We start from the raw sequence: 25,087 nt of genomic DNA on the forward strand, positions 1-25,087 counted from the left end.
ATTCCACCCTAATAACTTCCCTGGATGTATTCCCAGAAATATCCTAAGTACAGCCATAGTTATGTCTAATCAAAAGTACCACTCCCCACTACTCTCTTGTCACCTCCCCCCCTTCCTATAGCATCTATACCCTACAATATTAAGCTGCCAGTCCTGTCTATCCCTGAGCCACAATTTTGTAATTGCTATGATAGTCCAGTCCCTGTTTCCAACTATGCAGAGTTCATCGACCTTACCCATTTGGCCTCTTGCATTGACATAAATGTAGTTTAAAAATCAGTCCTACCTCATTCTCTGCTTTGTTTCTGCCTGCCCCAACTGTTTGACTTGCTCATTTCCCCAAATTACCATTCTCAGACTGATCTCATTCCTCACTATCTCCTCAGGACCATCTCCCCTTGAGAATATTCTGCATCCTCTCAGATATCCTTGATCTTGGCATCAGGGAGGCAACATTCTGATATCTCACAGTAGACTGCAGAAATGTCTGTGCCTCTGACTAGAGTCACCTATCATAATTGATTGCTATGAACTTGACATACTGTTCGTTGAGCTGGGAATTTGTGTTGCAGACGTTTTGTCCCCTGTCTAGGTGACATCCTCAGTGCTTGGGAGCCTCCTGTGAAGCACTTTTTGATGTTTCCTCCAGCATTTATAGCGATTTGTATCTCTGCTTCCGGTTGTCAGTTCCAGCTGTCCGCTGCAGTGGCCGGTATATTGGGTCCAGGTCAATGTGCTTATTGATTGAATCTGTGGATGAATGCCATGCCTCTAGGAATTCCCCGGCTGTTCTATGTTTGGCTTGTCCTATAATAGTAGTGTTGTCCCAGTCGAATTCATGTTGCTTGTCATCTGTGCGTGTGGCTACTAAGGATAGCTGGTTGTGTCGTTTCGTGGCTAGTTGGTGTTCATGGATGCGGACCGTTAGCTGTCTTCCTGTTTGTCCTATGTAGTGTTTTGTGCAGTCCTTGCGTGGGATTTTGTACACTACATTGGTTTTGCTCATGTTGGGTACCGGGTCCTTCGTCCTGGTGAGTTGTTGTCTGAGACAGGGGACAAAACGTCTGCAACACAAATTCCCAGCTCGGCGAACAGAACCACAACGAGCACCCGAGCTACAAATCTTCTCACAAACTTTGAACTTGACATACCCCTCGTTACAAGAGAGCCAGTCTCAGTAAGAGAAACCTGGCTTTCAGTGCTACATCCTAGAGCGAATTTTACAACGAATGGAAGAGCCTTGGGAAAAAAGTTGATGGGCAGAGAGATCTGGAAGTGCAGGTCCATTGTACCCTGAAGGTGGATAGAGTAGTCAAGAAGGTATATAGTATGCTTGCCTTCATTGGACGGTGTATTGAGTATAAGAGCTGGCAAGTCATTGGTTCGGCCGCATTTAGAGTACTGCGTATAGTTCTGGCCGCCACATTACCAAAAGGATGTGGACGCTTTGGACAGGGTACAGAGAAGGTTTATAAGGATGTTGCCTGGCATGGAAGGTGCTAGCTATGAAGAGAGGTTGAGTAGGTTAGGTTTGTTTTCACTAAAAAAAAGGAGATTGAGGTTTACAAAACCATGAAGGGTGTACACAGGGTGGATAGGGACAAGCTTTTTCCTAGGGTGAAGGATTCAATAACCAGAGGTCATGCTTTCAGGGTGAGAGGTGGAAAGTTTAAGGGGGATACACGCGGCAAGTACTTCACAGAGGATGGGGGGCATTTGGAACGCGTTGCCAGCAGAGGTGGTAGAGGCAGGCACGGTAGATTCATTTAAGATGTGTCTGGACAAATGCATGATTAGGTAGGGAGCAGAGGGATACAAATGCTTAGGAATTGACTGACAGGTTTAGACAGTACATTTGGATCAGCTCAAGCTTGAAGGGCCGAAGGGCCTGTTCCTAGGCTGTAAATTTTCTTTGTTCTTTATTCTCCTGAGTGTCCATCACCTTCTTCATTTTCCAAAACAGCATACTTGTTTGAGATGGGGATTACCACAGGAGACTCCTGCACGACCAGTCTCCCTTTCCTGGAAGTAAGCCATCTACCTGAATCTGCAGTCATCTCCCTTCCTGCAACTGCCATCCATCACACCCCCAGCTCCTGTAAATTCCTTACTACCTCTAATTGCTGTTCCAACCGATCCATGTGAGCCAATAATATTCGCAACCAAACACTTCCTGCAGACATAATCATCAGTAACAAAAAAAATCTTCCACATCTGACAGGAACACTCAATTATATGCCACCTTTACATCTGAATCTACAGACCCAGAAAATAACAATCTTATTGCTCTAAGAAGTACTGCTCCAGGCTATTACCTATGTTTTATATTTTTAAAGTTTAGTCAACAGACTGATCTCAAAACAAATCAAAAAGGAATCTACTCTATTCACTATTGTAGATTAACCAAAAAAAAAGGTTATACTTTAAAAAGCTGTGCTGCGAGTTTCCCCATACAGGTTTCTCCAAGGTCAGCTGTAAATTTTGCTGCTTATTTATTTTTTGAGATGAACTCCTTACTTCTGAAATATTGTAGCCTCTTTTGCACCTTCGTGAGCTACACTGCCAAATATGTACAAAAGTATATTTACTTGTTCGCTATGTTCGTTCATGGACACTGGCTGAATGTGGAGTCAAGACTATTTCTACAGACCATTTGCACCCGATGTAATCTGTAACTGCCTTCACCTAGCTAAAACTCCAGCTCCAGGAAATTTCAAACAGTCCTGATGTTGTGTGCCTTTTTAAGTCTGAAATGATACATCACTGATGTCTTGTTAAATCTTACTAGGATGTTCTTTTCTTTCGTTTGACTGAATGTTCAGAACTTCTTGCAGCTGACTATATGCAAGAATATCCTTCTTAAAAGGTGCATCTGAAGAACTGTTTCAGACTTCCATCACTGTCAGCATACAGGAGGCACCATTGGCCATTACATTTTAAGGTGAATCCTCACCACTGCTCATCAGGTTGTATGAGCTATTTGGTAGGTTTGCTGTCACCACCCTTTTTTCTAGTAGGAATCTACAAGACCTGATTGGTCTAGTATCGTAGAGGAAAACCTCTTGGTTATCTCATAAAACCAGACTCTTGTCGAAAACAAGATGTACTCATACAAACAGAAACAAAAGACTGGAAAAACTCAGATCTGGCGGCATCTATTAATGTTTTGAGTCCAATATGACTTATCTCCAAAATTAAACATTCATGGTTATTACATCCATACAGTCAACCAAGTCTCAAAATCTTAACTTTGCTTTTCCCTCCATGCTGCTGCGAGACCTGCTGAGTTTCTCCAGCACTTTCCTTACTTATAGATTGCAAACATCTGCAGTATTTTACTTCTGTTTTATGTAGTTGTTCTATTTGACTTCTACATCTATACCTACAAGTTACCTTAATATTATGGACATTTCTGTGGAGAACACCACCATTTATATGGTAGATTTTACTTCAAGAAGCTAAATGGTTTCCCTGACCACCCCCATCACTCCATGCTCTCCCTCAGCTCGTAGGACATTATAGTGGGCGGTGCTTCAGACACTCCTAAACATTAACTCTTTCAGATATTACACCCCGAACAACAATATCCATTTTTGGGAAGACTGAAAGATTATATGAAAAACAAATGGAAAATGGAAATCTTGAATAAAACAAAATTAAATCAAGTCAATGATCATTCATTGTCATCACACTATCACCACGTATATTAATGACATACTGAATTGTTTGCAGTGTTTTGAGCTTGATAGTATTAAAAAAAGAAAAAATATTTTACCTGCAACACTGCAGGTTTGATAGTAGCTGTTGAAATTATGTCATCTATCTGTCGACTGTTGAAATTTGAGAGTCCAATAGCTTTAACCAAGCCCTTTCTCACTAGGGTCTCCATTGCTTTCCAAGTTTCCTTATAATCAATAAAATCATAGCTTATTGTGCCATCAGGATTCTTTGGAAAAGCAATGTCACCTCGTCTGAAAACAGCAAAACATTGTATAAGTAAAATTGCAACACAAATATTGTACAAGGTACAAGTATGGCTGACAAATGTTGAGTCTTATTGGTAATTGGGCTATGTAAATGGTTCACGTAACTGTTTTTGTGAAAAGAGTGGTAGTGGAAGAAAAGTATTCTGCCTAGAAGTCAGTGGTGCGTGGTGTTCCACAGGGCTCTGTTCTTGGGCCTCTCCTCTTTGTAACTTTTATTAATGACTTGGATGAGGAGATTGAAGGATGGGTCAGCAAGTTTGCAGATGACACAAAGGTTGGAGGTGTTGTTGACAGTCTAGAGGGCTGTTGTAGGCTGCAGCGGGACATTGACAGGATGCAGAGATGGGCTCAGAAGTAGCAGATGGAGTTCAACCTGGATAAATGCAAAGTGATGCATTTTGGAAGGTCGAACTTGAAAGTCGAGTACAGGATTAAAGACAGGATTCTTGGCAGTGTGGAGGAACAGCAGGATCTTGGTGTGCAGGTACATAGATCCCTTAAAATTGCCACCCAAGTGGACAGGGTTGTTAAGAAAGCATATGGTGTTTTGGCTTTCATTAACGGGGGATTGAGTTTAAAGATCAGGGAGATCTTGTTGCAGCTCTATAAAACTTTGGTTAGACCGCACTTGGAATGTTGCGTCCAGTTCTGGTTGCCCTATTATAGGAAAGATGTGGATGCTTTGGAGAGGGTTCAGAGGAGGTTTACCAGGATGCTGCCTGGAATGGAGGGCTTATTTTACAAAGAGAGGTTGACTGAGTTCAGACTTTTTTCATTGGAAAAAAGGAAGAGAGGGGACCTAATTGAGGTGTACAAGATAATGAAAGGCATAGATAGATGTGATAGCCAGAGACTTTTTCCCAGGGCAGAAACAGTTAACACGAGGGGTCATAGCTTTAAGCTGTTTGGCAGAAAGTACAGAGGGGATGTCAGAGGCGGGTTCCTGTCTCAGAGAGTTGAGAAAGCATGGAATGCGTTGCCAGCAGTAGTTGTGGAAGCGAGGTCATTTGGGATATTTGAGAGACTGCTGGACATGCATATGGTCACAGAAATTTGAGGGTTCATAGAACATAGAACAATACAGCACAGAACAGGCCCTTCGGCCCACGATGTTGTGCCGAACTTCTATCCTAGATTAAGCACCCATCCATGTACCTATCCAAATGCCGCTTAAAGGTCGCCAATGAATCTGACTCTACCACTCCCTCGGGCAGCGCATTCCATGCCCCCACCACTCTCTGGGTAAAGAACCCACCCCTGACATCTCCCCTATACCTTCCACCCTTCACCTTAAATTTATGTCCCCTTGTAACACTCTGTTGTACCCGGGGAAAAAGTTTCTGACTGTCTACTCTATCTATTCCTCTGATCATCTTATAAACCTCGATCAAGTCACCCCTCATCCTTCGCCGTTCCAACGAGAAAAGGCCGAGAACTCTCAACCTATCCTCGTACGACCTACTCTCCATTCCAGGCAACATCCTGGTAAATCTTCTCTGCACCCTCTCCAAAGCTTCCACATCTTTCCTAAAGTGAGGCGACCAGAACTGCACACAGTACTCCAAATGTGGCCTAACCAAAGTCCTGTACAGCTGCAACATCACCTCACGACTCTTGAATTCAATCCCTCTGCTAATGAACGATAATACTCCATAGGCCTTCTTACAAACTCTATCCACCTGAGTGGCAACCTTCAAAGATCTATGTACATAGACCCCAAGATCCCTCTGTTCCTCCACCTGACCAAGAACCCTACCATTAACCCTGTATTCCGCATTCTTATTTGTTCTTCCAAAATGGACAACCTCACACTTGGCAGGGTTGAACTCCATCTGCCACTCCTCAGCCCAGCTCTGCATCCTATCTAAGTCCCTCTGCAGCCGACAACAGCCCTCCTCACTGTCCACAACTCCACCTATCTTTGTATCATCTGCAAATTTATTGACCCACCCTTCGACTCCCTCCTCTAAGTCATTAATAAACATTACAAACAGCAGAGGACCCAGAACTGATCCCTGCGGAACTCCACTTGTAACTGGACTCCATGCTGAATATTTACCATCTACCACCACTCTCTGACTTCTACCGGTTAGCCAGTTTTCTATCCAATTGGCCAAATTTCCCTCTATCCCATGCCTCGTACATGAGGTTTAAATTACATGTGGATCAATGGTCGGCACAACATCATGGGCTGAAAGGCCTGTTCTGTGCTGTACTGTTTTATGTTCTATGAAAAGGATTTAGTCAGGACTCAACGTAAAACAGTGGCCTGCATCCACAAGTAGTCAAAAGAAAGCTTTCAACCTTTATAGGGGAGCATGGAGAAGAACAATTAGTGTTGAACAATTTTCTTTACAAGAACAATGGCAGGGAAAAGGAAGGAGAGGAGGAAAGTACAGAAAGGAAGCCCTACCAGAGGGTGGAAGGCAAGACACAGTAAATGACACTGAGATGATGGTGCAAGGCTAACAGGATAGGTAAAGAAATAAAGATATATCTTAAAGGAAACATAAATGCTAATAGCAGAATCAATACAGAAAAACTTTTGTATGAAAGCAATGTGAGCAGTGGTTAAGGTATGAAATTGTTGAAACAAATGTAAGTGTGTAATTGAACAATGGGATGACGCTTGCGCTTCATTAGAATAGTGTAAAGGCTAAAAAAAGGACAGAGGTTCAAATAAAGGGGAATAGTAAAATGAAAAGTGATTTGCAGCTCAACGGAGGTGGTCCGCAAACAATCATCCCACCTAACTTTGGTCCCCATAATGTGAGGGAATCCACATTATTGTAATGAACACAGGATGATAAAGTTGCAATTTCACCTGGAAGAGGATTTAAAGTCTTTTATGTTGGGAAGGGAGAAGCTAAAAAGAACAGATATTGAAGCTCCAGCACTTGCATTTGAATGCACCGTGGTAAGGACAGGGGATATTGCATGACTAAAGCATGAACTAAGATATGAGAGAGCACATTTTTTGAATTGCTGAAAGAGAAATGGGGAATTTTGTAATGCTGTCATTCTAGAGATGACAGAACATGGTTCATTGAATGTGGAAGCCGAAAGGGTGGAAGGCAAGGACAAGTAGAAATGAATCATGACAACAGGAAAGAAGGGAAAGGACAATCACAAATATGCAGGAAATCGAACAGACAGAATTGATGATCCAGGAAACTTCAGTGGAGGGGAAAAAAAATAACTATTAGATCATCAAACCGAAACATCAAATCTGTTGTTATCCTTAAATGTTGCCTCATTGTAAAGTATTTCCAGGATTATGTTTCTTTTTAATTTGATACTAGAAGTATTTGTTTGGAAGATGACATTGTGAGAACTGATCCAACAGGGAAGAAATGGAGAGAACAGAAGTGAATCCGTATAAAAAATTGGGATGGAGGAAGTATTCCCAAAGTATTCAAGGCCGTTGGGATTATAGTAGACATTAACTACGCCTTACTCAAAAGCATGAGGCCAGTGAATCAGGTACAAATCCAGATAAGTGAGCTTCAGGTCGTCCAAGGATTTGCAGCAGGAAACTTCCACATCTTCAGGATGATGTTTAGTGTTCCACAACTTGGAGGTCACAAAAAGTTCTTCACGTCTTATCATCTACAAACAAAATGTGCATATAAAAATGAAATTTCTCTAAGGCACAGAAGTTCTAACTTTACATACATGTTCATCATTTTGATCAAAAGGACTTTCTCTAAATTTCAACTTGAACAAGACTAGTTCAGTTTCAGCCAGAGAATTGTGTCCAGTTTGACGTGCCACACTTTAAGGAGGTGGTGAATCTGTTAGGAGGTGCAGAAAATATTCACAAGGATAACGTTTTCATTCCTGCAACAAATTTTTTTAAGATACATTAGAGAAATTAGGACAGTGTTCCACAGAGAACACAGATGAGATTTGGTACAGCTACTCAAAATTCTGAGGGGTCTGGATAAAGCAGTTAGGGAGCAAAAGGTTCCTGTTTATGAAATGCTCGAGAAAGAAGCATGTTTATAAGAATTAGAAAAAGGTGCAAAAACAGTACAAGAAGAAAAGCTGTGCCTCACACAAAGTGGTTAAGGTCTAAAATGCCTTACAGTGTGGGGTTGGCAGTTTCAATCAAAAAGCATTCACAAATCATATTGCTATTTGAAAAATGAAGAATTAGCAGAATTATGGGCAGAATGAGAGAATGCCACTATGCACATTGTTCAACCGCCTCCTGAACAATCAACAGGCTCATTGAACATATAATAAATTTCATGTTTCTCTAACATGGAGACATCTATATCTTCATTCAAAACATTTCACTTCTTGATTCATTTATAGTGTTGTTGTGACCAGCAAACTCAGATGTCATATGAAAAGCCTGTCAATGCATGATAGAATGGGATTAACAAGGTTTTTTTTAAGAAAAAGGTGAGTTGATAATTCAAAAATTGATTGGGGTCAGAAGTTCGCAGATAAAGGCAGGAGGTGTGGGCGCAGGTTTTGCAATTCCTGCGGTGGCTGGGGAAGGTGCCAGGAGGGGAAGGTGGCTTGTTAGGGGTCGTGGACCTGACCAGGTAGTCGTGGAGGGAACAGTCTTTCCTGAAAGCAGATGGGGTGGGATGGAAATATACCTTGATTTCAAATTGCATTATCATCACTGTCAGATGTTGTTTGCTATGACACTAGTAAATTTACCCTGCCTCTATACATAGCATGAGATATAAAGTTGCTTTGTCCCCAGTTGTTCCAGGAAACAACTATGAAAGTATTTCACAAACTCATTTTCCACACTAACTTTGTCAATTTGATTGGTCTAGTCCACACAAAGATTAAAGCTCTCCTTAACTATTGCACTGGAGTCTGTTACACATTAATTTCTTGTGTAATACTCTGGTCAGTAATCTGACTACCATCAGGGAGCCGTAAACTTCTCCCACCACCTTTTTCTGAACCTTGCCATTGCTAATGTTCACCCACATCGATTCCACTACTCATTTTTGAGCCATGACTGTTTATCACAAGTGACATATTTTAGCATCAGTGCAACTCATTCTCCTTTTTCATGCTGCTTGTCTTTTCAAACTGTGGCGTATCTTGGGATAGTTATTAGCTAACATTGGTCCCTTTGTAAACATGCTTTTTAGAGCGACTAGATGGAAACCATTAGCTCTATTTGTCCCATACATTCATCCATGCAAATGAACTGTTTTTCATCTTTATTTCAAAATGAATGGAATGTCAAAGTAGGGAAGTTTTACTAAAACTATAGAATAGACAATAGACAATAGATGCAGGAGTAGGCCATTCTGCCCTTCGAGCCTGCACCGCCATTCAATATGATCATGGCTGATCATTCCTAATCAGTATCCTGTTCCAGCCTTATCTCCATACCCCTTGACTCCACTATCTTTAAGAGCTCTATCCAATTCTTTCTTAAAAGAATCCAGAGACTGGGCCTCCACTGCCCTCTGGGGCAGAGCATTCCACACAGCCACCACTCTCTGGGTGAAGTAGTTTCTCCTCATCTCTGTCCTAAATGGTCTACCCCGTATTTTTAAGTTGTGTCCTCTGGTTCGGCACTCCCCCATCAACGGAAATATGTTCCCTCCTGCCAGAGTGTCCAGTCCTTTCATAAGCCTATACGTTTCAATCAGATCCCCTCTCAGTCTTCTAAACTCAAGGGTATACAAGCCCAGTCATCAAGATTACAGCTGGAATACTGTAAATAGTTTTGGTCCTCTTATCAAAGGGAGATATACTACCATTGGGGGCAGTCCAGAAAAGGTTCTTGAAGTTTATTCCAGGTAGAGATTTTCTTTGAGAAACTGGAGTAGGTTGGACTTGCACTCATTGGAGTTTAGAAGAATGACAAGAGACCTCATCAAAACAAAATTTTTTTGTAGGCTTTACAGGGTAGGTGCAAAGAACTTGTTTTCCTTTGTGGGAAGTCTAGGACAGAAGAACATAACCTAGTGAGGCAAGACATAACAAGGATTTTTTTTTTCTGAGGGCATTCAATCTCTGGAGTTCTTTATCATAGATAGCTGTGAGAGTTAGATAATTAACTATATTCATGGCTGAGATAGATAGACTAAGTCAGTATGGGAATCAAGGGTTATAGAGATAGTATAGGAAAGTAGAATTTAGGATTATCAGATCTGCTACGACTTTGTTGAATGGCAGAACAGACTTGATGGGCTGAATGGATTACTCCTCCTAGTCTTCTGTTGAGAGTGAGCTTGGAAGGTAGGGGGGTAGTACTTAAGAGTAAGGGAGTGCCATTTTTCACACCAATGATGGCCCCTTTCACTGGTGACAATCAGGCCTTGATTTGAATTTATTTGGCCAAACCCACTGGACTAGGACAAGAAAAATTTGGCATGTGCATATCAAGGCTTCACAGCCAAACACAGGAATTCTTCACCTGAGTCTCTGTTCCATAGTTAGCTTGTAATCCAAGTTGTTTGTTGCACACCTCCCACCCAGGGGTTTGTGATTCTCCATCAAAAATAAACCCAAATCTGGATTCATTAATTCTACTATGTGGGTTCATCAACAGGTCTTTAAATCATACCTTATCAGTACCGACATGCTCTTTAAAAAACTCTCCAATTTCAGCTTCATTGTTGTACACTGCAGCACAGTCTATGTGACGATAACCTGTCTTTACAGCATTCCAGACAGCTGCTTTCACCTGAACAAAAACAGCAAACAAGATCATGCATTCCAATGTACAGTTCCAAGGTCCCTGCCAGCATGAATAAATCAAAGTTGAATTGTTATTTGAAACATGTTTTTAATATACAGTGCCATCAAGAGGAATCAAACACTTTGTGCAGTAGTTAAAAGGGAGGATCTATGTAACATATTAATGTTTGATGATGATTCAAAGTTAGGTAGGAATGCAAAATGTGAGGACACACAAGGTCGCAAAGGCATGAAAAACAAGTGAGGGACAACAAGGTGGAAAGTGGAGTATACCATGGAGAAATGAAGTGAAAGATTATCCACTTTGGTCACAAGAATAGAAAAGTAGATTTTAAAAAATCTTTTTTTAAATAAAAAGGGCACAAAACCTGTAGATGCAGAAGGAACATTTTTTCATGGTTGGGAGTCTAGAGAACCAGGGTTGTCTCAGGACAAGTCAAATTTTTTAGGACTAGATGATGAAATATTTCTTCAAATAAAAAGTAATGAACTGTGGAATTCTCTACCACAAAAGGCTGTGGAGGCCTGGTCACTGAATATATTCAAGAGATAACTTTAGTTAATATTAAAAAAAAATCGAGAGGTACAGGGAGAAAAACAAAGTGAGAACATTGTATTGAGATAGAGGACCAGCCATAGTCATATTGAATGGCGGAGCCAGCTGGCCTATTACTGGGGTGGAAGGTGTTAGTAAAGTGGATGAACTGTTCAACCTCCTCGTGGGAGCACGAGGTAGCACCGATACAGTCATCGATGTAGCGGAGGAAAAGGACTCAGCACCGCCTTCTTGACTTGCAATCTTCTTCCCGACTTCTCCGCACCCACCCTCACTCTGGCCTATCTCCCTCACCTTAACCTCCTTCCACCTATCTCATTCCCAACCCCGCTCCCCACCTTTTATTTTAGCTTGCTTGGCACACCTTCCTCATGTCTTGGACAGGGCAGATCTACCACTTAGCTTCAAGTGACAGAAACAGCTGTAACACTTATTCCCTTTGCTTATTCAGTTTATAGAACTATCCAAAACCACTGTTTGTGTCTTCTTTCACTTGTCCGTTTGTCCCAACGGACTCAACAATTGCTACTGCACAGCTATCCTTTTATTTCATCCAACTTCAGTTTGTTCCCAATTATCTTTGGGTGTCAATAGTTTAGTTTCTCTTCTCTTTAAGACTTTAAGCTTTGATTTTAGTTACATTTGCAGCTTTGATGTCGGGTCTGCCTCAGAATCATACAACTGTATTTTAAAATAGATTCAAATCTCTAAATTGGGCATGAAAAGCTCAATATTTTTACTTACGTTTTGTAATAAGAAAGTGTTGTATCGATGGACACTGCAATACTTCCTACACATACAGATGGTAGCCATGATGTGGAGGAACTGATGTTGGACACAACACCAGGTTATAATCCGATAGGTTTATTTGGAAGCATTTGCTTTCAGAGTAATGCTCCTTCATCAGGTCGTTGTGGAGCAGGACCACAAGGCACAATTTATCGCAAAAGATTACAGTGTCATGCAATTGAAATGATATATTCTTCAATATATCATTTCAGTTCAGCCGTCTGTGATGACGAGCCTTCCTATAATAACTAGGATTTTAAGAATTTTCTCCACCAGTTGCTGTTATAGGTGTTCTCCCCCCGCACCACCACCCCCCCCCCACCCCATGAAAAACTCTTAAGCAGTCCCAGTATTTCTCAGTATATAATCAAACTTTACTGAAAATATGGTGGGAAGGTAGTATTTCAAGCTCCCGTCATTCCTTTGCACTATAAGGAAAGAGAAAGTCTGTTCTTCGTAACTCCTGCTCATTAGGATTTCTAATACATTTAGGAGAACGAAGCACGAACACCAACAGTGGTTGTTTTATCAGCTTGTGAAAACACAACAGATCCTACAGTACAGAAATTAAATGAAAAATGGAATTTGCTTCAGCTTCAAACTTCGCAGTATTTCATTTGGCAAATATGGGCAAACAAAGTCTGTCAGTTGTACATAAATCAGATTTAAGTATCTGTAAAACGATTGAAAGCTTAAATAGTAAATATGCATTGAAGTGTTTTAGGTACCTGTTGATTTCATGTGGAAGGAATTGTTAAATCAGCGGATTGTACTGGTTTTTACAAATATTATAACTCATCAAAAACAGTTTTTATCTGTTTCTGACCTGGGCAGTACAAAGAATCATAATCCCGTAAGTTAAACCTGTCTCTTTTTGTACAAAGATGAGAAGCAGTTTGAAGTAGATAATGAGAGTCCAGAAACAGATTGAAACACAATGCTCAGGCATACTTTCATTGTTTAAAATGTCTAGATGTGGAATCCAGTGTTTGCAAGGGAACTAGAATACACTTATAAATTAGGACGGTCCGTAGCTTGAAAATGGGAATGTATAGGTGTCAGTATTCTCATGCACCGACTATCCTCACCTTCTCGACGATAATGGTTGTGGATTCAGAGGGTGTTATCAAAGGCAGCTTGATGTGTAAGCGCAGTGCCATATTGTAGCCACTGTACATTAGTAGAAGAGGGATTAAATGTTTAAACATGGTGGATGGGGTATTTTTTCCTAGATGACAGAGTTTCCCTGGCATTGTTGAAACTGCACCCATCCAGGCAAGTAAAGAGTATTCTATCACATGCTCGATTTAGACCTTCGTGATGGTAGCTTGGCACTAGAGAGTCAAGAGGAGATTACTCACCAGAATTCCTAGTCTTTGCTCTGTTCTGTAACTATAGTATTTAAAAAACTAGTTAGGTTCAGCATCTGGTCGATGGCAGCCATCAAGATACTGACAGATTCAGTGTAAATGTTTAGAATACCAAGGAGAGTGCTGGCTAGATTCTTCTTGCTGGAGATGTGCATTGTCTGTAATGTGCAGCATGACTGTTACTTGCAATTTGGGAACACGTCTGCATGGTGTCTAGGTATTTTTACAAATGAAAAGACTGCTTCAATAGCTGAGCTGTTGTGAATATAGTTTTTAGGGCCAAACATCAAACATCCCCAATTCTTGTGTTATGATGGAAGAAAGGTCATCAATGAAGCAGCTGCAGATAGCTGAGCTGAAGACACAACTGAAGAGTTCCTTAGTCCATCAAGCACAACTATCTTCCTTGATACCGGGTAGAAGTCAAACCAATTCAGTGTTCCCCCCAAATCCTGTTGACTTTTATTTTATCGGAGTGCTTCCTTGTTGCCACACTTGGTCAACTATAGCCTGGTCATCATTTTTACTTTAGTTCAATATTTTTGTCCACTTTTAGACCAAGCTGCAACTTGGTCAGACATTGAATGACCTCCGTGTTGCAGAAACCAAACATCAGCAACTAGTAGTGGTGCTCATCAGCACACTGTCAGTGTCAGCACACTGTCAGATCAAAAGACTGATCAAATAACATTTGTCCTGCTTGTTGTTGATAGGACATACTTCAGCAGTTTTGTTTTCCACACTGCTGGCTAGATGCCAGTATTGTAGCTGTACTGAAACAGCTTATCTAGGGAAGTCAAGTTGAAATTGTGCATTGGGTGAAAGACATGTTAACTGAAGGATAGCAGGCTAGAATTGCGTTACTGGAAATCTCTTGGCAGCTAAGAAAATTCACAAGTGAGTTGAAGAGCTTTATATTTATGGAATCTCCCATATTCTCAAATTAATATAATCAGAGTGTTAACTGATCGCAGCTAATCTATTATGGGCTGAACAGTGTGTTTTTTTAGCTACTGAAAACATTTTGCTCTTAGTATTCCCACTGATTTAATGGGTTAAAACAACCAAAATCACTAGAAAATAACAATGCCGTTCTGGGCCATAATTGTGTTCAAAATTTAATTAAGTTGCAACTGAGGATATAAGATCTGAACTTTTTGACTGTTTTAAATTCATCAGTATCATGCAAATAGTGACAAAATGACACTTAGAGAGTCATAGAGATGTACAGCATGGAAACAGACCCTTCAGTCCAACCCGTCCATGCCGACCAGATATCCCAACCCAATCTAGTCCCACCTACCAGCACCCGGCCCACATCCCTCCAAACCCTTCCTATTCATATACCTATCCAAATACCTTGTAAATGTTGCAATTGTACCAGTTTCCACCACTTCCTCTGGAAGCTCATTACATACACTCACCACCCTCTGAAAAAGTTGCCCCTTAGATCTCTTTTATATCTTTCCCCTCTCACCCTAAACCTATGCCCTGTAGTTCTGGACTCCCCCACTCCAGGGAAAAGACTTTGCCTATTCACCCTATCCATGCCCCTCATAATTTTGTAAACCTCTATAAGGTCACCCCTCAGCCTCCGACGCTCCGGAGAAAACAGGCCCAGCCTGTTCAGCCTCTCCCTATAGCTCAAACCCTCCAACCCTGGCAACATCCTTGTAAATCTTTTCTGAACCCTTTCAAGTTTCACAACATCTTTCAGAGAAGGAGGAGACCAGAATTGCATGCAATATTCCAACAGTGGCCTAAGCAATGTCCTGTACAGCCGCAACATGACCTCCCAACTCCTGTACTCAATACTCTGACCAATAAAGGAAAGCATACCAAACACCTTCTTCACTATCCTATCTACCTGTGATTCCACTTTCAAAGAGGTATGAACCTGCACTCCAAGGTCTCTTTGTTCAGCACTGTGGAAGAGGAGAGAATTAAGAGATGATGGAGAACACAACATTCAATACATGCCGTACAGCTTGAAAAATAAAACAGAAATTTAGTCCAGTCCAGTGCAGCTGTTGTTAGGTGACTAATTTATTAAAAGATTACAAATTAAATCAACTTTTGGAGCCTAAAACAACTTGAGGGCAACATTATTATTTCTAGCATTCAAAATAATTTGTAGTCAAGCAATGTGCAGAAGTTACTTGTGAACTAGGACTGAGAATCTGCAAGTTACAAGATCTTGCAGCATAAAAATCACTGAGTGACAGTTTCTAGTCAATGGAAACATGAAACTTGTTTATAAGAAAGCAGAATAAGATAGGGAAGAAATTATGTGCAAAAGTAAGTGCATCATTAAAACACCCTAACCAAGGCAGGAGGTTAAAAACAAAATCCATTTGATATCATTTTAGCCTTGCTGGCAACTTGCTTACCGAGATTCCAGATGAGCTTAAGGTCTGTCTCAACCTTTAATATATTAATTTATGAACACATCAACACTCCTCTCAAATACGCACTAATCAACTTGGTTTGATGAGTGGATGGTCCCATGAATACCACTGGGAGAGAAGGCAATGGTAGCAAATGGAGAAAAATAGGATTACAGTACACTGTCAGAATGGAAAAACAACATGACCAATTTCAAGCCATCAGTTCATTAGGAAAACCAAAAAACAACTGGTACCACAAAAGAAAGCAATCAAGTTTTTATCTGTGCTAACATATTCAAGTTACCTCACCAGGTGCGCTTTTCCATGTCCCCAACCCAATCAGAGGCATCTTCTGTCCAGTATGGAGCATAACATAATCAGAAGTGGCCATTTTAATCTAAAGAAACAAAAATAACATGAGAACCACCGTACAAATCTGTGACTTCATAGTTCAAGGCCATTTATTTCTTCTTGAATAATTAGAGAACATGAAATTGGTTGACAGATACCTAAACTGAACCAAAAAAAGAAATTACTGAAGAAACTCAGAAGGTCTGGCAGCATCAGTGAGGACGCAAAGTTAACACAGAGTCCAGCGACCCTTCCTCAGAATAGTAGCTAGGACAATATGGTACACTATTACTGAAAGGAAACATACCGATTATTTATTTGTGTGTCATTTCCAAGACAACTCTCAGTGCTAGCTGAAAGGTCTTGGCTACAAATTAGTATTCAATTGGTTTTACAAATTTTGACAATTAAAATAAATAGAAATTACTGTTGGCACCCATAAATGTAAAAGCTCATTTCAATTCCTAATCACATTTATGCCCAAATTTCTTTGGGGGAATGGGAAGTAACAAAAACAAAATCCAGATTCCTGCAGTGCATCGGGCTAATGGGAAATCAGCCTCTGAGTTCAGCTTGCGAGGGAAGTGCTAGCTGTTTTGTTCTCCCCCATCTTTCTTTCATGGGATCTGAGCATCATCAGCAAGGTCAGTACTTCTGCCCCATTCCTAGTAGACTTTGAACTGAGTGGCTTGTTATGTCATTTCAGAGGGCAGTTAAGAGTTAACCATATTGCTTCAAGTCGAGAGTGATACGTAGACAAACCAAGTTAAAATGGCAAATTTTCCTTCGGTGAAGGAAATCAGTGAAACAATGCTTGTTTTTATGACAATTAACAATGGGTTCCATTGTACTGGTCTTTTCAATTATTCCATATTTATTAAGTCAATGGAATCAGTCATGGATTCCATCCTATGAGCATGTCACGAGAGCATTAATTTGGGTCTGTGAATTATTAGTCCAGTGAAAATACTATGATGCCATCAGCTCAGTTGATTGGGGAAAACGTCCTCAAGGTCCAGACTTTGAGAGGAGTACAGAGCTGCGAGATGCAAGCTAAAAGGAGGAATTTAACAACTACATTAATGATGGTAAAATAAATACACAGCTTTAGTTTTTCTAAAAATCATAGCTGAGCACACTGTATAGTAGGGTGTTAATTTCAGCTGGCACTCAATAACTGGTGAATTCACACCATCAGTACTAACATAAATTGAGCTAATGAGGTTCAGGAGGTATTCTCTTTGATGATAACTATAACCACGACCTCTAATGGTGTAAAACCATGTTTGGTGTCAACTGAAGGATCAAATCTGGAATGAGGAAAGCAGAACTGCACTCTCCTTTGGGAAGCCTGGATTATGAAGAACTTTGGGCTGCAGTTGGTGGTGTATATGGATTAAGGGACTGCCAATAAATCCATGATATTCACCTTTGTTGTATCAATAATCTTTGTTTCAAAATGTGGACATGATTCCACAAGTTTGTTCCATAAAAGTAGTTTGGCTTTTATTAAGTTTTAGCGCATCATGACACCTTGCAGCATTTTTGGAAGATTAGCTTGGCATTAAAACAGGAATAAAATCTCTCACATGCTACCCCTTCAAAATTGGATCGCATTACTTGCAAATACATGACAAGACATTTCTAATTCTCGTACACTGAGATTCTATGCACAAGATATTATATCGAGGACATGGAAGTGTTGACATCCAGCAAATTTCAGATTTTTTAAAAAAACTGCCTCAGTTAACTCACCAGCTTATCATTAATAAAGCTGCTTTCTGCAACTATCACAGCAATTTAGGTGGTCACCTCATCCTTTTGGTGAAATGACAGGGAATCAACATGAATATCTCGAGGCTTCCCTCAGATATTTAAATTCCGTTAAGACCACTGTCTTTTTACATTTATGCTTTTTAAAACTGTAGACTGGAGTGAGAAAGAACTACATTGAAAACTAGGAATTTCTATGGCTACATGTCTTGAAAGCAAATAATTGATACCTTATGTGAATCAGATGTGGGCTTCAGCAATATGCAGATGAACTGGAGTCAAGACACTGTTCACAAGTGAGGCTGATTGATGTGGTCAAATGATCAATTATTGTTTGCTTGTTAACAACTATGATTAGAGCTGAAAATGTGTTGCTGGAAAAGCGCAGCAGGTCAGGCAGCATCCAAGGAGCAGGAGAATTGATGTTTCAGGCATAAGCCCTTCTTCAGGAATGAGGAAAGTGTGTCAAGCAGGCTAAGATAAAAGGTAAGGAGGGACTTGGGGGAGGGCGTTGGAAATGCAATAGGTGGAAGGAGGTTAAGGGGATGGTGATAGGCGGGAGTGGGAGTGGGGGTGTCAGGAATAAGATTTTAGGTTAGGAAGGTGGTGCTGAGTTCGAGGGTTGGGACTGAGATAAGGTGGGGGGAGGGGAAATGAGGAAACTGGAGAAATCTGAGTTCATCCCTTGTGGTTGGAGGGTTCCTAAGCGGAAGATGAGGCTCTTCCTCCAGCCGTCGTGTTGCTATGGTCTGGCAATGGAGGAGTCCAAGGACCTGCATGTCCTTGGTGGAATGGGAGGGGGAGTTGAAGTGTTGAGCCGCGGGGTGGTTGGTCTGGGTGTCCCAGAGGTGTTCTCTGATTGGTTGTCTTGTAACTGATCAGTTTGGACGATGAGCAAGATAGAGAGAAGCTACTTACACCAGAAGAAAAACCAGGTCTGCAGCAATAAAAAAACAAACTTCTTTCATTCTCTGCAGTAAGCCACTTTAAACCTAAAGAAAACCTGCATATCTTTCCTTCAGCAGATGTTACAACTTGACTTTGAATCAGAGGAGTCAGAGACCTCTGTTCTTGCAAACCAGCTGAAACATTCAGGAAAAGGACAATCAAAAGAAAAACCTTCACACCAAGTTAGAACCAACCCAAATTTGAAGCAAAATTGCAGCACCTGAGTAGGCATTCAGGCTCCTCTGCCCTGACTTGTCTCCTTTATCTGCATTTTTCTTTTTCTTTCTTGAAACCTACCTGATGGGATCAGGAGCAGTGGAAGAGTCTTCAGAGGCAGAAAAGCTGCACAGACAGTTGGTCAGCGTGTGAATCCTGATGTGGGAGTCGAGCGTCCTTGTGGACTATGCCCTGGCAGCAAAATGGCACAGGCTGGCATAGCCCACAACAGGACTCTGGCAATGGAATGGCCCAGACTAGGAAGCCTGGAGTAGTCTCTGGCAGTGGCATGCTGTAGCAGCACAGAAGAAAAAGTTGGACTCTCTATCATTTTTAAATTTTATTCAAAGCTAATGTACTGATTTACTGAATTTAGTAAAATCATTTACCCATAGCTAGAGTCTATGGATCTATTTAAAAAAGTGATTTATTAAGTACTGAAACCTGGTCCTTGCTTTCTATCATCCTGGGTCTGGAAAGAAAACCTTTTATGACTCGTCCAGAAATAGTAGGGCTCAGTATTGTGGTTCTGTTCGCCGGGCTGGGAATTTGTGTTGCAGACGTTTCGTCCCCTGTCTAGGTGACATCCTCAGTGCTTGGGAGCTTCCTGTGAAACGCTTCAGTCGCACTCATGTTGTTTGACTGGGACAACACTACTATTATAGGACAAGCCAAACAGAGAACAGCCAGGGAATTCCTAGAGGCATGGCATTCATCCAGATTCAATCAATAAGCACATCGACCTGGACCCAATGTACTGGCCACTGCAGCGGACAGCTGGAACTGACAATCGGAAGTGGCAGATACAAATCACTATAAATGTCGGAGGAAAGATCACAGAAGTGCTTCACATGAGGCTCCCAAGCACTGAGGATGTCACCTAGACAGGGGGCAAAATGTCTGCAACACAAATTCCCAGCTCGGCGAACAGAACCACAACAACGAGCACCCAAGCTACAAATCTTCTCACAAACTTTGAATAGGAGGGCTCAATTTCAAGCACACTGTCCCAGTGAGTTATGACAACTCTGACATGATTAATTTTACAGTGTATAATATTGATTCGATTTACTGAACTCTAAAAATGGCTGAACTTAATAAAAATCAGATGGAGGAAATAACAAATCAAAACTACATTGTGGTCAGGACCACATTGCAGTAAAATATGGTATTTCTTTAGCATTATCCAAAGTGGTGATGACACAGTGATTAGCACTGCTTCCTCACAGCACCAGGGACCCAGGTTTGATCGCAGCCTTGGACAACTGTCTGTGTGGAGTTTGCACCTTCTCCCCATATCTGCGTGGTCCAGGTCCTTCCACAATCCAAAAGATATGAAGGTCAGGTGAATTGGCTATGCTAAATTGCCCGTAGTGCTTTCAGCTCTAATCTTCAGCATCTGCAGTCCTCACTTTCTCCTAAATTGCCCATAGTGTCAGCCGTGAATATTGGGTGGGGGAAATGGGTCTGGGTGGGTTACTTTTTGGAAGGTCGGTATGAACTTGTTGGGCAGGAAGGCCTGTTTCCATATTGGATAAAAATAAGTCGGGAATCTAATAAAAATGCAACGATTTTGCACTAAGTATATGAAAGAATGTCTAATTTTGTAGTCTTCATTATTGCAAAGGACGTGAATATTTTGACTAGTTTAAAGGGTCCATCCAAGTGCAAGTTGCGTCTGATTTTCAGCATTTGCATTTAAAAAAAAAATCACCTGATACATCTAATTTGATCCTAATTTCAAATGAAATACTTCGCGTTATACTTCGATCAATTCTGAATAGAGTTTCCTTGATCCTCAATCCAAAACGTCCACCAATCGCTAAAACATCACGAATAAAATAACCCTGTGACAAATTACTTGAACATAATACGCTGACCAACATACCGACTGCGGGCAGCACAGTGATTGATCACGATTATTTCGAATTGGAAGATATACATGCAGTTAAGAAGCCGTTATGACATCCCATCACTCCCTACCACAAATACCTACTTTGACCAAACTGATATTTTTCCCAATTTCCTCCAGAACCACTGTGACTATTAAACTTTAAAATGTACCTGCACCGCAAAACACGAGATACCTCCGGTCACAGGACAAGCCGACTGCTTCCGGAAAAACGGGTCACGTGCTACCGTCTCGTGATTTGGTAGTCTGAGAATAATATTTCAAAATTACATACATATCGCTTGTTCATATATTTTAAAGGGTCGAAAGTTTTTTTTTCAAAAATTGGCCAGGACACGAAAAAGTAAGCAAGCAAACGTTATGAAGTATGTTTGACCTCAACTGTCTCGCTTGTGTTGGAAGATAGCGCATGCGCGTTCGGCTCGTCTTGAGTGAAGGGAGGCAGCGGACGCGCGCGATCGGGTGACGGAGTGCGCATGCGTTGGGAGTGGTGGTAGGAGGCAGCGGACGCGCGCCGTCTGGTGACGGAGTGCGCATGCGTTGGGAGGGGTGGCAAGAGGCACGAGGTGTTTGCGCGGGTCTAACGGTTTACAATTGGGCGCGAGACGGTGAGTGAGGGCGGTTGTTGATAACGGCAGGTAACATCTAACCTCCCGGCGCAGATTACATAGAAAAACAGCTATTCTTTTATTTAAAAACAGAAAAAAGGCACTACTTCGTAGCATTGGCGTCATTTAAAAAAAAAAACTTTGTGCTGTTGACTTGCCACAAAATGGTGTATAATCTCTTAACAAGACTGACGCTGCTCTCTAATTATTAAGCACTGGTCCGAATCATTAACTCTTCCCAAACGCTGACTATAATCACTGATTATTCACTGGTGAGGATGTGGACGGGGAAATGGTCGAAGCGAATAACAAAAGAATGTTTGAGGAGAATCTGCATACACACATGAAAAAGAAAGGGTTAGAAGGGCGTCCTAATGAGGTGAGTGGGAAGGGGAAAGAAGTCTCAATGGAGCTCAATGCACAAGCACCGACTGGATGGGCCGAATCGTCCGTGCTTGTTTCTTTTGCTTTGGTATTTCACCCCACGATGCATGACTTGCTGCTGTGCTGATAGTCATTCATTAATCACTGATGATAGAAGCCACCCTATGAGTAACCCAAGGGTGAATAATGATTTTAAATTGTTTCTAATTGGTGCCATTTGATCTTAACACAGACTTGAGTGGGAAAGTTGCTATGACTTTCCCATCAGATGAAGTTATAGGTCAAAACCAGTTGTGGGTGCCTGAACTTTTCTGGGAGAGAAACCAAAACATCATCTTGTTTAGTCTGATCAGGGCATTGATTGGCTGAATGGGAAGGCTTATGGACATTTTTTGAGAAACTCAAGTGCCTGGACATTATTTGTATTTGACTAACTGACTCTGGTCGTGATTACATTAAGAATCGGTCCCTTCATTGGATGCACATAATTCTGATAAGACTCCACTGCCTATTTATACTGAGGATGCACTCTCTCCTTTGGTTTCTCCCTTGAGCAGCTGTGGAAGAAGGTTTTGTGCCAGATTTAAAAACCTCCTACGTCGCTCTTGTCTGGTGGTTTAAAGGAGATAATATTCTCAGGAGCGTCCTGAGTCACGGGCAGGATACGTGATAGATCAGTGACTCTCTGAGGCTCAACGGCAACAAGATAAGGGAGTAAGTACAGCTCTTCACTTCCTAACCTTAAAGAGCACCTGAAAACTCTTCATTTTCCCACCATTCAACAATTATCATCCCTTCATCACACTCTTCAAAATTCAGTCATAATGGCACACTACAATCTTCCCATGTTATATGCACTAGCCTTTCCTTTCCTCTCTTCAGGAATATCTTTTCAATCTCTGCTACTCATATAAACTCTAATATTCCTTTTAAAGTTCACATTTTACTTGCTATTCATCATATTCTCCTCCTTGTTCCACTTTGTTTCTTTCCAAGTTCCCACCACATACTATATGCATGAACCCAACTTGCTGCCACTTAAGTTCTTCTATTCAATCTGTAATGCTCTCCTCTCCAATCAAGTCATAATGCTGAAACTATACCCAGTATGGAAAGAAGAGTTACCAAAATTATTGCCTTAATTCAAGCAGTTAAAAACTTTGGAGGTCAGTAGCTCTAGCAATAATAATTATCTGGGTGGAGAGGATAGCACTTAGTGTCTGTATGTTACTCATCCTTACATTGTCAATAAACTTGCATAAGCTGCACATTTCAAGTTACATTCTTAGAACTATTACCTGCAAATGTCTACTTAGTACTTGTCAATTTAATTTTTATCCTTTTGATATTTCATTTGGGTCCTGGACAGTAAGAGTTTGCGATTTTGGAGTAGATCTGTAGCTCAGGTTGTAAGTTTGCTCGCTGAGCTGGTAGATGTATTCTCAGGTGTTTTGTCACCATGCGAGGCAGCATCAGCAGTGAGCCTCGGAGGAAGCGCTGGTGTTCTGTCCCACTTGCAATTTATGTCTTGATCTGTTGTGATGGGTGATGTCCCTTCCAGTTCTTTTTTGGTGAGTTTGGTAAATTTCCAAAATTATATGTTTGTTAATGGAGTTCTGGTTTGAATGGCAGGGCTCTTGGAATTCTTGTGCGTGTCTTTATTTAGCCTGTTCCAGGATGGATGTAATGTCCCCCGCTCCCAGCATAGCTGAAGAGGTCTGAAATGAGGTGCAGGATTTTCTTTATGGACTTCTTAACCCTGCCATGCTGTTGAGATGTAGGTCAGAAAGCTTGATTGTTTGTAGGAAGCATTAACCTATTGTGAATGTCCAACTGTAGTAGTTAATAGTCAGAGGCCAAAGTTTCCATCCATCTAAGGATAGTGGGTAGACTCTGTTATCAGGCCAATTGAGGGCCTTTGAATTTAAAGAAGCAACATGTTACAGTGGAAGTGAGGTAAGGGAGAGGGGATGTCAAAGTGAACTGTTAAGTGTAAAATTTTAAAAATGGGTTTTGCACTTAAGATGCAATTATGTGCGGGGAAGCCTGTGACTGTTGCAATACTGAAACAGGCAGGGATGATTTTTCTCAGCCTGTTTGGAATGTAATCCCACCTCCATCTTGATGTGTCACCTAGAAATTTCAGGCACCAAAATCTGTTTGGACTGCCTGCAGGAGCTAGAATTCCATCTGAAAAATCTATTTCCTGCAATTCTTAAAAATTTCATTCAGAGGTGGTGTGCTCCAGTGGCTGGTCAGCATTTAATGCCTGTCGCTTATTACCCTTGAGCAGGTGGCGTTGAGCTGCCTTTTTGAACTGCTGGAGTCAATTTGAATGGAGTTACGCTCTCAATGCTGTTAGAGGGATTTTCAGGATTTTGATCCAATGACAGGGAAGGAATGATGGTATATTTCCAAGTCAGGATGGTGTGTGGCTAAGAAGAGGATTTGCACGTACGAGTGTGCCTACGTATTTCCTGATATTGTCTTCCTTTGGTGGTAGTGCTCATGCATTTGGAAGGTGCAGTCTAAGAGGCCTTGGCGAATTTCTGAAGTCCATCTTTTGGTCGATCCTTATTGCTGCCTTTACTAGTGCCTGATAGATGGTGGATAAACTTTGGGAAGTTTGGTGAGCTGCTACTCTGCAGGATTTCTAGTCTCTGACCTGTTCTTGTTGCCACAGTATTTATGTGGTTAGTCCAATTCAATTTCTGGTCTTTGGTCAGGCTGAACATTGATTCTTCTGCTCCTCGGATGCTGCCTGACCGACTGTGCTTTTCCAGCATCACGTTCTTCGATTCTGCTCTCCAGTATCTGCAGTCCTCACTTTCTTCCAGAATGTTGATAGTGTGGGATTCAGGAAGGAAGTACCTTTGAATGTGTCAAGAAGTGATAGCTATTTCCAACAAGAGAAAACTATCATCTCACACTTGCATGGTGCGAATGTTAATTATGACTTGTCAGACAAAGCCTGGGCATTAAGTAAAAACAAAAAAAAATTTTGGATCCTATACATCAAACAGAAATTCTTGGAAAGGCTCAGCAGGTCTGGTAGCATTTGTGGAGAGAAATCTGAGTTAATGTTGTGGATTGAGTGACCCTTCCTCAGATTTGGAA

The 25,087-nt window shown here is 41.3% G+C and overlaps 2 protein-coding genes across 3 annotated transcripts in view; one reads left to right on the plus strand and one right to left on the minus strand.

Annotated features, from left to right (window-relative positions):
• The window catches only part of akr1a1b (aldo-keto reductase family 1, member A1b (aldehyde reductase)), a 36,566-nt gene extending 15,204 nt beyond the window's left edge, over nt 1-21,362 (minus strand). Inside the window, exons 1-5 of one of the 2 annotated variants that reach the window (XM_072574367.1) lie at nt 21,063-21,362; nt 16,083-16,175; nt 10,543-10,662; nt 7,444-7,595; nt 3,776-3,971 (exon numbers count right to left, since the gene is read on the minus strand). In XM_072574367.1, the coding sequence (XP_072430468.1) occupies nt 3,776-3,971; nt 7,444-7,595; nt 10,543-10,662; nt 16,083-16,169 (555 nt within the window). In that variant the 5' untranslated portion in view covers nt 16,170-16,175; nt 21,063-21,362. The remainder of the gene's footprint in view (nt 1-3,775; nt 3,972-7,443; nt 7,596-10,542; nt 10,663-16,082; nt 16,176-21,062) is intronic. The other variant, XM_072574366.1, reaches the window with a different exon arrangement.
• Nucleotides 21,363-21,528: 166 nt separating this feature from the next.
• LOC140479948 (peroxiredoxin-1-like) overlaps nt 21,529-25,087 on the plus strand; it is a 57,715-nt gene continuing 54,156 nt past the window's right edge. The window contains exons 1-2 of the mRNA XM_072574369.1: nt 21,529-21,586; nt 22,528-22,684. The gene's annotated coding sequence lies outside the window, so the exon portion shown is untranslated. The remainder of the gene's footprint in view (nt 21,587-22,527; nt 22,685-25,087) is intronic.

This window comes from Chiloscyllium punctatum, chromosome 7, assembly GCF_047496795.1.
Source record: "Chiloscyllium punctatum isolate Juve2018m chromosome 7, sChiPun1.3, whole genome shotgun sequence".
Classification (NCBI taxonomy): domain Eukaryota; kingdom Metazoa; phylum Chordata; class Chondrichthyes; order Orectolobiformes; family Hemiscylliidae; genus Chiloscyllium; species Chiloscyllium punctatum.